This window comes from Xenopus tropicalis, chromosome 1 (genome assembly GCF_000004195.4).
Source record: "Xenopus tropicalis strain Nigerian chromosome 1, UCB_Xtro_10.0, whole genome shotgun sequence".
NCBI lineage: Eukaryota > Metazoa > Chordata > Amphibia > Anura > Pipidae > Xenopus > Xenopus tropicalis.
In genome coordinates this window covers 137,747,393-137,762,403 of record NC_030677.2, presented here as the reverse complement: position 1 = coordinate 137,762,403, position 15,011 = coordinate 137,747,393, and the positions used below count along the sequence as shown (strand labels likewise).

Here is a 15,011-nt window from a genome sequence, read left to right as displayed (position 1 = left end):
GAAATGCTGCAACCTGTTTTACCATAATTTAAAGGGGAACTTCACCTTTAATGCCGTTATTGCTGCAGAAGCCAGCAGCATGATTTTTGCTAACCTGAAATAATGTCACATTACACAGAAATCAGATTTCAGAAATTTGAATGAAAATATCATAGAGAATAAATATCAGTTTTTTTGGTAAAATGGAAGGATTGGTCAGGGGGGAATAATGTGAATATAATGCAGTGTATCCTGATCTGTATAGCAGAGAGGGCCGGACCATGGAACTTATATCTTTTCATTTCTGTCCCCCCATACAGTGAAATTCTGTGCGACAGAGCGATTTCTGAGCGATTTCAAAGCTATTTCAGAGCGATTTTCAGTGATTTTCCTGAAATTTTCAGCTTTTCTTTGGAAAAAACATCTTCCATTGATATCAGCTGATTTTTTTTTTTTCTAAACCCAACTGCTCTTTTAAGAGCAAAACCACTAGGGCGCAATGCCATTCTGCGCCCCCCGGAGGAAGGTAAGGTTCCTGCTATGGATTTCATTTGACTCAAGGGTTTTGGTGTAAAGTATAGAATGTTAACCCATTCAGTGACACACAGAGCAGTGTTCTGCCCATATGGGGCTCTTTAATAAGCCTGAATAAATATCTACTTCTATATGGGGCCAATTTATCCCAGAATCAGACACTTTATCAGACAGTTCTTTACTATCCAGGGGTGTAACTATAGAGAAAGGAGACCCTGTGACTGCTGGGGGCCCAGGGGGTGTAGGGGGCACAGTGGGGCAAAGATTAATAAGTTGGTTTGTGAATAAAGTCCCATTCTTGGCCAAGGTTTAAAAGGCCCTAAAGTGAATTTGCTATGGGACCCCACTTCTAGTGGAAGGGCACACGGGGTAGTACCATTTTGTTACTCAGCAAGTGTTGGGCCTAATAATGGCCCTTTAAACTAACAACATCTTTTAATTTTCCCTCAGCGTACAGCTGAATTCGGATGCCTCTCCGAAATTTATAAGGTGAGTAGGAAAGAGGGTGACATACATGACCAACACCCTGTAGGGGCTGCTAGAGCATGGAATTTGGGTGTTGGTTTGGTGAAACCCCCCCAGTTTTATGTACCTCACACCTGCCAATTGCCTCTGTCTCTCATGTGTTTCTCATGCCCCTCCTTCCCAAAAGTCCCTCTCCTTCCTATCTGCCCCCATTGTAGTTAATACATATTTTTTTACCCCGTGGAATATTATGTTATCAATAAAATTCCCCTTTAATTCTATTTATCTATTTTTCCCAGCCTCCTGATGGTCGGCTGACCAAGGAGACGCAAATCGGAGAGGGCGGCACTGGAGCCGTGTTCATGGTAAGGGACCAACCAAATTCCTAGAGAGCAGGGGGAGCTGAAAGCAAGTTGAAAGTGCTATCACTATCCCTGCTATGCACATGATTACATTCCTTAATAACTCAATATTTCTGTCAGTTTGTTCCCAATATGAGTCTTGATATTTCCAGCTAATACTGAATGTCAGTTACACCTTTCTGTGTGTGTTACAGGGCCATCACCATCGCAGAGGTAAGGTAGCCGTCAAGATGGCCAACATCACTCGGGTAAGGTTTCTTTATAGTTCCTTTCTCCATATCATCCCTATTGTGTGGCTGCCTATGTGAGCTAAAGGGTTTCTATTTTTCCTCTCCAGGATGAGGAGTCAGTCTGCCGAGAGGTAAGCTTTCTCCTGAAGTTCAGCAGGCACAGGAACATCGCCTCTTACTATGGAGCTTATTACCACCCTGCTCCAAACGAGGAGTCATCGGAGTATCTGGAGGTAAGAAATTGTTTGTTGCATCACATTCATCCCTTATGTGCCAAAGAGATCTCCATTGGAGGCGATAAAATACATACACGGCCTGAAATCATTCCTTCCTATTGCAGCTTGTCCTTGAGTACTGCAGCGGCGGCTCCCTGTACAACCTGATCGACAGCACCGAAGGCCAATCCCTGAAGGAGACCTGGATTGGCTATGTCTGCAGGGAGGTATTGAAGGTAAACTTGGATTCACTCCTTAAAGACTCTTCTATTATTTTGCTTTACATTATCCTACATTGTGTTACACGCTCTTTGTTAGGAATATTTAGCCAAATGTCCGTTATATTCTTATAACCTACATCTCAATCTCCCCAGGCTCTCAACCACATTCACCACCACCGGGCCGTTCACAGGGACATCAAGAGCCCCAACGTGATGCTCACCAAGAAGGGGAACATCAAACTCAGTGAGTAAAACTTATAGTTGTAAGATGAATGGATGGGGGGAAGCTTCTGTGGATATAAAGTACAAAGGGTATCATGATACAGGTTTATATCTTATTGCCCTTAAAATGAATGAATTTTCCAATTATATGTTTAATCTGTCATTTCAGTCGATTTTGGACTCTGCTGGGACCTGGACCCACAGACAGGGAAGTGCAACCAGGTTGATGGGACTGCGCACTGGATGGCGCCCGAGGCTTTTAGGAGGAGGGACAGGGAACCGGAATTTGACAACAAAGTATGTTGTAGAAGCAGTAGGAGGACCCAATGGCATTTATGTGTCTGCACAAATGGGTGCTGCATTCAGTAAAGGCCAATTCAGTTACATGAGTGCTAAACATGAAGCCATTGGGAACCCCCCGGTAACAAGTAACTAAATCATACGCTAACCCAATTCTATCCTAATGCTCTTTGGTGTCTTCTTTTCCAGTGTGACATCTGGTCCCTTGGAATCACTGCCATTGAAATGGCCGAGGGAAAAACACGTAAGTGAATCACAACAATTGTGGGTTTCTGTACATTGTAACCAAGGAATTGTTACCCAATCTGGCAAAGAGCCTTTATTTAGTCATCTGTTACATTCAGAATTACAGGCTTTGCCTGTGTTTCTATGTGCAGGGGTATTGTTTGTTTGTTATGTTTTGTTTGTTATAATTATTCTAAAGCAAAATGTCTATTATGGTGGAAATAGCGAATAAGCCCCAATACTTCAGCTTCGTGTTTGAAGGGACTGATATATATATGTTTTTAACTTTTAGCATACGCCGATCAGGAACTAGTGTCGGACCTGATCATCAACAACGACTCTCCGAGGCTCATATCAAGGACCTGGTGAGTCCTTTCCAGCTCATGTCACTGTGCGATGCTGATACTGCAACTCTCTGTGTCTCTCGCCTTGGCATATTAGCGTTTAAAGCGATACATCTGTTTATCTTGCTCAAATCTTTTCCTTTTTCCAGGTCTCAAACTTTTGTGTCCTTCTTGGAGTCGTGCCTTGAGAAGGATCCTTCCCGGAGATGGAGTGCGGAAGAGCTCCTGCAGCACCCGTTCATTACTGAACTGCCCCCTGCGAAGACCATCAGGGCTGAAATCGAGGAACACCTTCGGGCTGTGCAGAACCGGCCGGCCAAACAAGGTGAGGGAATCCATTATATTTGTTATGGCTGTACTGTCACATCACTTAACTTACTAAAATGAGAAGCTGCTTGAGCTGGAATTGTAATAGTGGTGCTAGGAATAATAAACATATTTTTAGAGGGGTACTTTACCTTATTATTACATTTTAGTACAATAATATAATGTAATATAATGTTGCTTTTGAATCATATAAGTTTTATTTTGCAGCTTTCCTGTTATAAATCTCAAGTGCTAGTTGGTTGCATTACAGTAGCAACTGTTGCGCCTGCAGCAATACATGCGCTAATTAGTAGGTGCTTTTGTAAACTGAAGTTCATTCTGCGCAGCAATAGTAACAGCATTTGCATGCAATTCGCTTGCTGCAAGTCAGTAGCAGACGCAGCATACTCATAGTAGAATCATGGAACTACCACCATGTCAAATCTGCTGGTAATTGTAGTGAAATGGGTTCAGTAGTTCAGACTAGTTGGATGAAAGGCCGTCCCAAGGATTCGTTTTTTCCTTACTGTGATTTTATTTATCTGTATAGGATTGAGAGCAGTTCGCTGGGCCAGGGAACAGCTACGGCGGGCCAGGGAACAGCTACGGCGGGCCAGGGAACAGCTACGGAGGGCCAGGGAACAACTACGGCGGGCCAGGGAACAGCTACGGCGGGCCATGGAACATCTACGGCCTTGCTGGGCCATGGATCATCTATGGCCTTGCTGTGCCATGGAAAATCTACGGCGAGCCTGTGACTTCTGCGCAACTGAAACATCACTAGAACAGAAGGATGCTCAGCAAATGGCCCTGGAGGGTTTTGCCTGTGTGTGATCCTGTGGCCAATAACATCAAGTGCCCAGGGTGAGTCTCCTGTATACCATCCAAGGAGAAAGGAACATCTGCAGAGAAAGGTACCATCTCTCCTTCTTCTACTGCTCCTTTACCACTAGGCTCTTTCCTCAGACTACCACACCTCTAGCATCTGTAGCTCCATCAACACTATCCTTGCAGCTGCCCCAGCTCCTCCACAGTGGCGTCTCCTCTTTAAATAACTGTAACTCCACCAGCAGTCTCTTCCTTTAACATCTGCATTCAGATCTGTTTTTCTAACTGTAGATCTGTCATCATATCTCAGACTACCACTGCTCTACCAATGATGTCTTTCCTTTAATATCTTCATTTCAAACAACCACAGCAACAGTAATACTCACCACAGATTTCTACAGATTCACCAGTGGCATTCACATTTTTTAAACACCACAGCTCCACCAGTGGGACCTTAGAGTCAAATTACCATAGCTCCACCCAAGGTCTCTTCTCTTAATTTTAGCTCCACCACCTGCCTTCCCTTTATTTGTCAACTCCTCAACCAGCATGCTCTTTGCCTTATTCTAATCTCTTATTTCTCTTCAGCTAGTCTCTTCCATTTATCTTCTGTTCACCCTCACACACTTCAAATCTCCCACTGTAGAGACAGCGACACCTCCTCTCTAATCCCCTCACATACACACTGACATAAACCCTTAGTACAAGTTGATCCAGGGACTTGTCCGATTGCCCTTTTGGGAGTCAGGAAGGAATTTTTTCCCCTCTGAGGCAAATTGGCTCTGGCTTCAGATGGTGGTTTTTCGCCTTCCTTTGGACCAACTAGCAAATAGGCAGGTTTCTTTTAGACTAAAATTTAATACAAACAAATAAAATCTATTTTATAAATAAAGCTTTAATACATATTTTGTGGTGTTCTTGCCTTTTTATTGTATTGCCAGGGAGTGTTAGAGATGACGGACACTTGTAGTGCAAGGGAAAAGGGTAACTGAAAAGAGAAGGTGCAATCAAGGGGCAGGGGAGGGAGAAATGGGTGAAAAGTGATAGTAATATTGAAGAAATAAAAACAGGGAATAAGTCATGTCTGGGCCCAGTGTTACTGATCTTGACTGAGGCAGGGATTTTGGTCAGTGCTGAAGCCTCGAGGGAGACTTCAAAAATTAAGAAATATCACTATATAGGTATAGGATCCATTATCCAGAATGCTCGGGACCAAGGGTGTTCCGGATAAGGGGCATTTCCGTAATTTTGATCTCCATACCTTAAGTCTACTAAAAAATTAATAAAACATTGATTAAACCCAATAGGATTGTTTTGCATCCAATAAGGATTAATTCTATCTTAGTTGGGATCAATCACAAGGTACTGTTTTATTATTACAGAGAAAAAGAAAATCAGTTTTAATATTCTGAATCATTTGATTAAAATGGAGTCTATGGGAGATGGGTTTTCCATAATTCGGAGCTTTCTGTATAATGGGTTTTCAGATAATGGATCCCATACCTGTATACCTATAATAATTGCTATATAAACAATATATAGCTTATATAAACATATCATTGGGGTTAGAACAGTGTGAGGCTTAGGAGGTACAGACTTATTAATACTGTATGTCACTGTGCTTAGTACATGTTGGGCCTCTGTAAAATATGGATGAAGCTGAGAGCATTTTTTAGTAGCTTAATGCACAGAATGTTTTAATGTCCTATATATATATATATATATATCGATAATGGCTCAGTGCATAGGACCTCTTGTCTCTGTATGACTTTTGTGGTCAAAGACTCATATCACACTGCCTATTGGCTTAAAATTTAGTGGTGAGCACAACTTTCCCTTTTTGCTGTATGACAGTTTAACCAGCAGACAATGGGGAAGCCCTGGCGGCACTCTGTACAAAGGAATAATCCTGAAATGACACCATATGGACCGGAGTGAAAGCTATAATGGGTGTTGGTGACAGCTGTGGCAGCTGGTGCGCTTATGTGTTTGCTGGGGCCACTGGGGTGAGATTCTCTGGCCATACCTGCTCTATGTTCCCGGGGTGATCAGTCACTGTGTCCATAGCCTAGAAAGGAACACGCATTTTCAGTGCATTACTGCCGGAGAAACAACCGCTAGAGCTTGTGGGGGAAGTGATTGACAGGGGCCGGAGGCTGCTACCCCACAGTATAAAGCAATAGGATACATACCTTGTAATCGTTTATTCACCAGTTGGGCAGAGGGACTCAGTGAGACAGCAGTTTATTTATGATACAGTGATGATAGAGTGTTCTTTGACTCATATTTATCCAGATAGGAGATCATTAACTGCCATGCTACATCTGTAGCACTTACAGGAGATGGGACATGGGTCATTATTATGTAACTTGTCTGCCCACATTCTGACTGTATGTAAGTGGCCTACATTACTCATATAGCCAAGTAATGCGCGCTCTTATTATTCTGGGAACTCCAGGCCAACACTGAAGGGCTAAGTCTGAATGGCTGCTGCAATACGGCCTGCAGAAAGGGATCAACATGGGGCAGTGGCAGCTCTGTTTCTCTTAGATCAATACTAACGAGCTATAAGATGTTGCCTATAGATCCTTTCCTTACACAGCAAGGCATATTAAATAAATGTAAATAAAGCCCAAACTAGCTATACATGTCTCCATTCCAATGGATGTTACTTGTAGGAGAAAAGTCTTAGACATTAATACTTCCACCCAGCCCTACCAGAATGCTCACTCATTTCGGTTCCTTCGGACTCACTAACATGACAAGTCATTAGGGAATGACAGAAGCAGGAAGAGGAGACGATCGCTGCAGGTACCCCGGGCTGGTACGGTTTTCTCCCAACAGGGGCACCAGCCCGGGGTACAAGGTAAGCGATTAAAGTCACTTGGGGGTGCTTAACATTTTGGCACCCCCAAGTGACTTAGCCTTTCCTTCTCCTTTAAGTGCTGATCAGCTTCTGTGCAGCATTCCTAAGGACTTGTCATGTTAGTAAAGCATTTTTCTATAATAATAGTAGTAATAACAGTGGCCAGTTGATTGGCTGCCTCCCCGCCCTGCTGCAACTGCAACCTGATGCATCTGTGTGACAAGAGGACATATTTGTGTACTTATACACAACAACAAATATATATACCAACACTGATATACAGGTATAGGACCCGTTATCCAGAATGCTTGGGACCAAGGGTATTCTGGATAAGGCGTCTTTCCGTAATTTGGATCTCCGTACCTTAAGTCTACTAAAAAATCAATAAAACATTAATTAAACCCAATAGGATTGTTTTGCCTCCAATGAGGATTAATTATATCTTAGATGGGATCAAGTACAAGGTACTGTTTTATTATTACAGAGAAAAGGGAATCATTTAACCATTAAATAAACCCAATAGGGCTGTTCTGCCCCCAATAAGGGGTAATTATATTTTAGTTGGGATCAAGTAAAGGTACTGTTTTATTAATACAGAGAAAAGGGAATCATTTAACCATTAAATAAACCCAATAGGGCTGTTCTGCCCCCAATAAGGGGTATTTATATCTTAGTTGGGATCAAGTACAGGTACTGTTTTATTATTACAGAGAAAAGGGAATCATTTAACCATTAAATAAACCCAATAGGGCTGTTCTGCCCCCAATAAGGGGTAATTATATCTTAGTTGGGATCAAGTACAGGTACTGTTTAAATAAGTTCTGAATTATTCGATTAAAATGGAGTTTATGGGAGACGGGCTTTCTGTAATTCTGAGCTTTCTGGATAATGGGTTTCCGGATAAGGGATCCCATACCTGTACTGTATATACCCACATACAAGGTTGAACATCTGGTGGGCCCCGCCGGCCCAGGCCTGCTCCATGCCTTGAAGTTGTGCTGAAATAAAAGTAAGGAGATGCAATGTGTGCTCATACACACGTGGGCCAGAGGTGCGCTATGTACGTGCACACATGCATGGCGGCTTGCTGGTAGCAAGTGTAAGGAACAGGGTGTGCAACTGAGGTGGGGGCCCTTGAGGTAGCAGCCCCCATGGGCCCAGAAACCCCAGTCCGAGCCTGTGCGCAAAATTGCGGGTGGGGTGCTTTTTTTAACCCTAAAATGCTTAGAATGTAAAAGCATTCATACGTGCACTTCTGTTAGGGGTTCTCTATACATTTGTGTTCAGTTAGCTTAAAGGGGTAGTTCACCTTTAAATTAACTTTTAATATGATGTAGACATTAATATTCTGAGACAATTTGCAATTGGTCCTCTTTTATTTTTAATGGTTTTTCGGTTATTTAGCTTTTTGTTCTGCAGCTCTCCTTTTGGTATTTCAGCAGCTATCTGGTTGCTATATACCAGGTAGTGGTTTAAACAAGAGATGGGAATATGAATAGTTAAGGGGCCTGCATGGAAAAATAAAACTGTAGCTTCACAGAGCAATACTTTTTGGTCAGTGACCCTCATTTGAAAGCTGGAAAGAGGCAGAAGAGAAAGGCAAATTATTCAAAAACTATAAAAAATTAAATAGGAAGACCAATTGCAAAGTTGCTAGAAATAGGCCATTCTATAACATACTACAAGTTAACTTAAAAGTGAACCTCCCCTTTAGATGTGTTTAGGTTAGCTTTATAGAAAGTGAGGCAGCAGGTACTGACATCCCAGGCACATTATATACAGCGAGACACAGTCTTTATATACAAAACCAGCACATTATATGCCATGAGGAGCAGTGGGTACGGATGGCAGATATTCAGGCCCTGGCACTATAACACTGGCACGGATACACAGCATTGGCTCCACTGTAACTAACTAGAAATGAAAAAAACAATGACAAAAGTTAAAAAAAAAATAGAAAGTGCAAAAAACCATAACAAATATATAAAAGCACAATGAGCTTTGTCAGGGGGAAAAGTTAACTTACCCTCCATCTGTTAGGGTAGGGGATAGGGATATTATTGATGTCAGGTGACAAAAAACAATTTAATTCCAGCTAGTGACATAGAACATATACAGTATTTTACTTGTGTATAGTACCTGTGGGATGAAAACTGCAGCAAAATTTCAAAGCTGGTTTATGGGTAAAGTTACAGTCTGCAGATTCTTCTTTTTTAAGTCTTCATTTCTGCACTGCCTCCAGTTTGCAAAATTTCCCAATCCCTGTCTGCATCTGTACCTTGATTGGTCAATTTTACTGTTAAGAAAGCTGTGCTCTGATTTGAGAATCCACAAGAAGAAAGATCCAATCAGAGCACAGCTGATTATAGCAGAACCTGGAGCTTTCAGGGACAGGAGAAGATTTGCAGGACAGCGCAGAAAAGGAGCAAGGTTTTTTTTTGTTTTTTATTTCTAAGGTGCCAGAGCAGGTTTGGGGAGGCTTAGCCTCCCCTAGCCTTATTGAAAATCCGCCTATGGCAGTGAGACCCAAATGGACAGTAGATGGTGCCTGGGGACGCTGTTGTGCTCTGATTTTTTTAGCTCAGGTTTTTAAAAGGGCACTTTTTATGCAATAGACTGTACAGGAAGGGAGAGGTGAGGGGGGCTGATAGAGGGCAGTTAAGGGGAGGTGTTTTACCAAGGGGGGTTTAGTTCTCCTTTAAGCAAACTCTAAAATAAATTTTAATAAATTTGCCACCAGAAACTTGGGCTACTATTTCCCTTTAAAGGAGAAGGAAAGGCTACATAAGAGTTAATCTCAAGCTGCAGGCTTACCATCCGTTGTCTCAATAGTGCCCTTTAGTCTCCCCATATAGCGATGGTTTAGAAGTTCAGAAGCCAAACCAGTAAAAAAAGGGCTGAGCTGTGTGAAGAAAGTTCCCATGATGCCTCGCTCCCACGCAGACTTAAGGACTTAGGAACTGAGGCGGCGCATGCGCATGTCTATGATCCGCTCCCCATTCATCTCCATCTGAGCCGGCCTGTACCGGGGTCATTAAGTGGCGCATGCGCATTAGAAGCAGGCGCAAGGGGGAAGTGACATCAGCAGGTTTAAAATGTCGGCGCAAAGGAATGAAGACAGGAGATTCTTCAGCTGGATGGTGCACCGATCCACAAGCAGCTGGTAAGTTGGTAATGCGGTGGTTCAGGAGGGGGGTTGATGCCCTAAACAAATATACCTATAGCATTTTTTCACTTTCCTTCTCCTTTATAGGAAAACGAAAGGCAAAATCACTTGGGGGTGCCAAAATGTTAGGCACCCCCAAGTGACTTTAACCGCTTACCTTGTACCCCGGGCTGGTGCCCCTGTTAGGAGAAAACAGCACCAGCCCGGGGCACCTGGAGCGGATCGCGGTGGGCACATGCGCAGTAGAGTGAAAAGCCGACTTTAATGTTTAAGTTCGGCTTTTCACTCTACTGCGCATGCGCGCGCAGCGAATCAGGAAGAAGGAAGCGCCGGCAGCTACCCCGGGCTGGTGCTGTTCCCTCCTCACAGGGGCACCAGCCCGGGGTAAAAGGTAGGTGGTCAAAGTCACTTGGGGGTGCCTAACATTTTGGCACCCCCAAGTGATTTGACTTTCTTTTTCCTTTAATATGCAAATGATGTTTCTATGCTTCTAAACTAAAAAGGTGTGAAGTTAAGCTATGTGAAACAATGCAAAGCAGAAAGCCCTGATTCTAATGAATTATGAGATACTGAAAGAAAGATAACAGCCAAAGTACATTTGGGGGCTGATTTACTAATCCACGAATCCGAATGAGAAAAATTCAGATTGGAAAACGAACATTTTGCGACTTTTTCGTATTTTTTGCGATTTTTTCGTAAATTGTCGCAACTTTTTCGTAACCATTACGACTTGTGCGAATTGTCACAACTTTTTCATAGCCATTACAAATTTTGTGAATTGTTGCGACTTTTTCATAGCCATTATGACTTTCGTGAATTGTTGCAACTTTTTCATAGCCATTATGACTTTCGTGAATAGTCGTGACTTTTTCATAGTCATTACGACTTTCGCGAATTGTCGCGACTTTTTCGTATTGAGCGAAAAAGTCGCAAAATACCGATCATTACGAAAAAAACGCATTTGGACACTTTTCGGACGTTTGTGGATTAGTAAATGTGCCCCTTGATATAGATTTGATATAACTCTTGAGCATCCTTTAGTGAATATACCCCTATGAATCAATGTCCTGAACTCCCAGGTCCCAGAGATCTCAGTCATGACTCTAGAAAAGTGTGTTACAAAAGTAAGTAGGGTATGGGGGCATGGGAAGAAGCATGAGAAATTGCCTTAGGCAATATCATGAGCTGCCTCATGTACTATTAAGTTTACATTGTAAGTGACCTTAATGGTGTTTGTTCAGTAGCAGTCATTGCCTTGAATTTGTATCTAAATCCACAACAAACTAGATTTTTATAGTTTTGAATTTTTCACTATTAGCTATATGAAATATACTAGAGTAGGTTGCACAGCCTTTGAGCCAGGGGCCTTGACTGTCTTTAAGCCAAACCAATAATGCAGATTCCATTTCAAAAACCTCTTACCTTACTGTGAGGTTATAATATGAAGGTTTAGCCTTTTATATGCCTCTGGTTTAGATGAAAAACCTTCCATTAGCTCTTGGCCCACAGACTATGATAGATTAAGATACTGCCTTATATAGATGACTGCTCCAATTTCATTTTCTTCCAGGAATACATTTGGCTTTCATCAGCCCATATTAATGAGCTTGCAGAGCATAGTTGTATGGGCTGTCACACAAATAGGTCACCAATCATACCATGTTTAAAAATCATGATTTATACATTGTAAATTGGACTGATTTGTAGCAAATCACAATTCATGTAGATCCATGTACTCAAATATTGTGCTTATTTCTGGGTCAAAACATCATGTGTTTTAGTCCCAGCTCTCTGCAATGGATGCCACTAACTCTTCTCTCCATTTTGTAGAATAACGATTTTAAGGAAAATGGTAAAACAGAAATTTCAATTATGGATGATTTATTTAGGCTACAAAAAGACATTTGTACATACTCTGGATTATGAAAAAGGAAACTATTTCAAAATCTAACGTGTCCTGTTATAAATAACACAAAAAATCGGCATTTTCTTTACACATCCGTGGTGATGTTAATATGCAGGTATATAGTTTTAATGATTATGTTATCATATTAGAAATGAATGCATGCATGGGGCATCATGCAAATGATTTCCTAAGGTGCATAAACAGTTCACTATGGCATAAAGATGGAACTTTCAAGACAAACATGATTCATGCAGTTTGACACATCACACCAACAAAATAATTAAATCATATATATATAAAAAAAATCAAGTAATGTATGTTTAGCTCAAGAGCACAACTGTTCTATCGACATACTGTCCTTTTAATAAGGATTAAATAAAAATACAAAAATAAAAAGACTGGTGCTAAGGAATATATCAGATTTGCATTATCATTTGTACAAATACTCTCCCATTCACAACTGGATATACACAAAGTGAAATTGTCCACCAACTCCGCAGTTTATTTTATTGTGTATTGGGCCACAAAAATCCTGTCTGGTTGGAGATTAGTCAGATATTTATTGGCCAGGTCTGTAAGTCCCTTTCAACAAGAACTACCTGTACATCAAATCATGGATTGGTCTGTATTTGTCCCTATTGTAATCCAGTCTTTGGCTCGGGCCCTGTACAAAAGGATGATCCTTATTTGGGCTTTACTTTTTTTTTCCTTTTCCTTAAATAGTTTTTAAAATGAATTAGTACCAGCCAACATGCTTTTACCACAGTTCCTGTGCAAAATGCTTATATTGGTTTGTATGTCGGCTAAAGTATAGTACAATTTTTGGATAACTTCATTGTGATTAATATACAGTATACAGTTATAGTGTGGCTAAAAATCTACAAAATATATATACTGTACATATATACAGAGATTTCCACACATATAGTTTGAAATAATAAATCTGAGCAGAAATGACATAATAAGTCTATATGTAAAGTATAACTGCATTTTTTTAATATCATGGGGCATATTTATTGTGTGTAAGACAACATCACTGGTGATGTTTCCCATAGCAACCAGACCTTTGTTTTTGTTCTCTAACTTGTAAGTGATTGTTAAATTATAGTTGCTGATTGGCTGCTATTGGCAACATCAGTGGTGATGTTGGTTTACACACTGTGATAAATATGCCACCTAATTCTCTATACCCACACATGTTTTCAACTGTGTTTAATGCCCGGTGCAGTTTTATGTGTTAACCAGACATGGTGCATGGTTTAATGCCCCATTTAAACTGGACAAATATTGAAATCACATGTTGCATGGCTTATTAGACATTAGTTAAGTTGCAAGATAAATGGCTAAACTCTTGTGGAAACAGAACCTACCCAGAGAAATATAAGGAGCATGCTTCTTAGGCTGTGCTATAGGCACTTATTCATATAGTACTATTATATAGTATATTATAGCTCAATGATGCTAAGATTATGCTGGGTTACATGGTTAAAGACCCTTTTTTTTAATAACAAAAACATTGCAAATAAAAGGGCTGAATATGTTGAAATAAAATGACTTGTTCATCAAGAAAAATATATCAGTTAACAAACAGTTAAAGTTAAATTAAATAGATAATTTTGCTTCTGAGTACTTCTGAACATTGTTTTGCCATTTCATTTTCTATTTGTTGCCTTTTAAAAGTTATTAGCAGTTCTCCACTGCTAAACTGGGCTCAGAAGCTCTACTTTAGGGCTGCTACACTGGTGAAAACAGGGGTTTGGAAGCTGCTTTCTATCAGTCTAGCGCAAAATAGCTGGAAAACCGCAAAAACATGAAGACCAATTGCAAATTGTCTTAAAACATACTAAAACTTAATTAAAGAAAATTACATTTCAAAAGTTTTTAAAAGGGCACTTAGAGCCAGTTTAATTTTCTATTTGATTTAAAATTCCATTTAGACAAAGTGGTAGATGTAGGTAGTTAGTTGTGCAATATTATTTGGATCAAAAGGAAGTGTCATGCTTTTATTACATAAAGCAGGGATCCCCAACCTTTTATACCCGTGAGCCACAGTTAAATGGAAAAAGGGTTGGGGAGTAACACAAGCATGGAAAAGGTTCCTGGGGGTGCCAATAAGAGTTATAATTGGCTACTTAATAGCCCCTATATGGACTGGCAGCCTACAGAAGGCACTGTTTGGGATTATACTTGTTTTTTATGCAACCAAAACTTGCCTCCTTACCAGAAATTTAAAAATAAGCACCAGCTTTGAGGCCACTGAGAGCAAAATCCAAGGGGTTGGGGAGCAACATGTTGCTCACGAACCACTGGTTGGGGAACACTGGCATAAAGTATTAGCAATTCGATTTTGGTTTTAGGACATTTTAAATAGTTTTTTTTATATATTTTGCTAAATCATGGGGTGATATTTTTATTGTCATAAAACATCATTACGCTCCAGCTTCATACATGGCCATGAAGGCTACTTGGCACTGATCTAATTTGTTTAATTTGGGGTCAAATATACATTTAGCAAAATCCATGAACCTTGAAGTATTTTTTTCCTGCTTTAAGTACAGCAAACAACAGAAGTCCAAGGAGACTTAGCCATAAAATGTATTTTAATTACAACCACTGCACCCTGTCTAAAGCCACAACCTTGGTGTTTGACCTTGTGGCTATGAGTGTGCCAAAGAATGTATCTACAGCTTTTGATATTTGCCTGTGCCAATTACTCTGGCCCATATCATTCCCCTACCTACGCCAAAATAGGAGAGATACTTTTTTTTGGTAATAGCGATCACTTGGCAAAATATAAGCAAGCGTTGTATATTAAAAAAAAAAAAAACTTGCAAAACTGACA

The 15,011-nt window shown here is 40.7% G+C and overlaps 1 protein-coding gene across 1 annotated transcript; it reads left to right on the top strand.

Annotated features, from left to right (window-relative positions):
* Positions 1-478: 478 nt before the first annotated feature.
* On the top strand, positions 479-5,136 carry LOC100496269 (traf2 and NCK-interacting protein kinase). The gene is made up of 10 exons (XM_031905719.1): positions 479-505; positions 964-1,002; positions 1,278-1,343; positions 1,535-1,588; positions 1,678-1,803; positions 1,911-2,021; positions 2,160-2,772; positions 3,046-3,118; positions 3,247-3,422; positions 3,954-5,136. Exons 1-7 carry the CDS (start codon positions 479-481, stop codon positions 2,256-2,258), a joined length of 522 nt encoding a protein of 173 aa, XP_031761579.1. The 3' UTR covers positions 2,259-2,772; positions 3,046-3,118; positions 3,247-3,422; positions 3,954-5,136.
* The last annotated feature ends 9,875 nt before the right edge of the window (positions 5,137-15,011 follow it).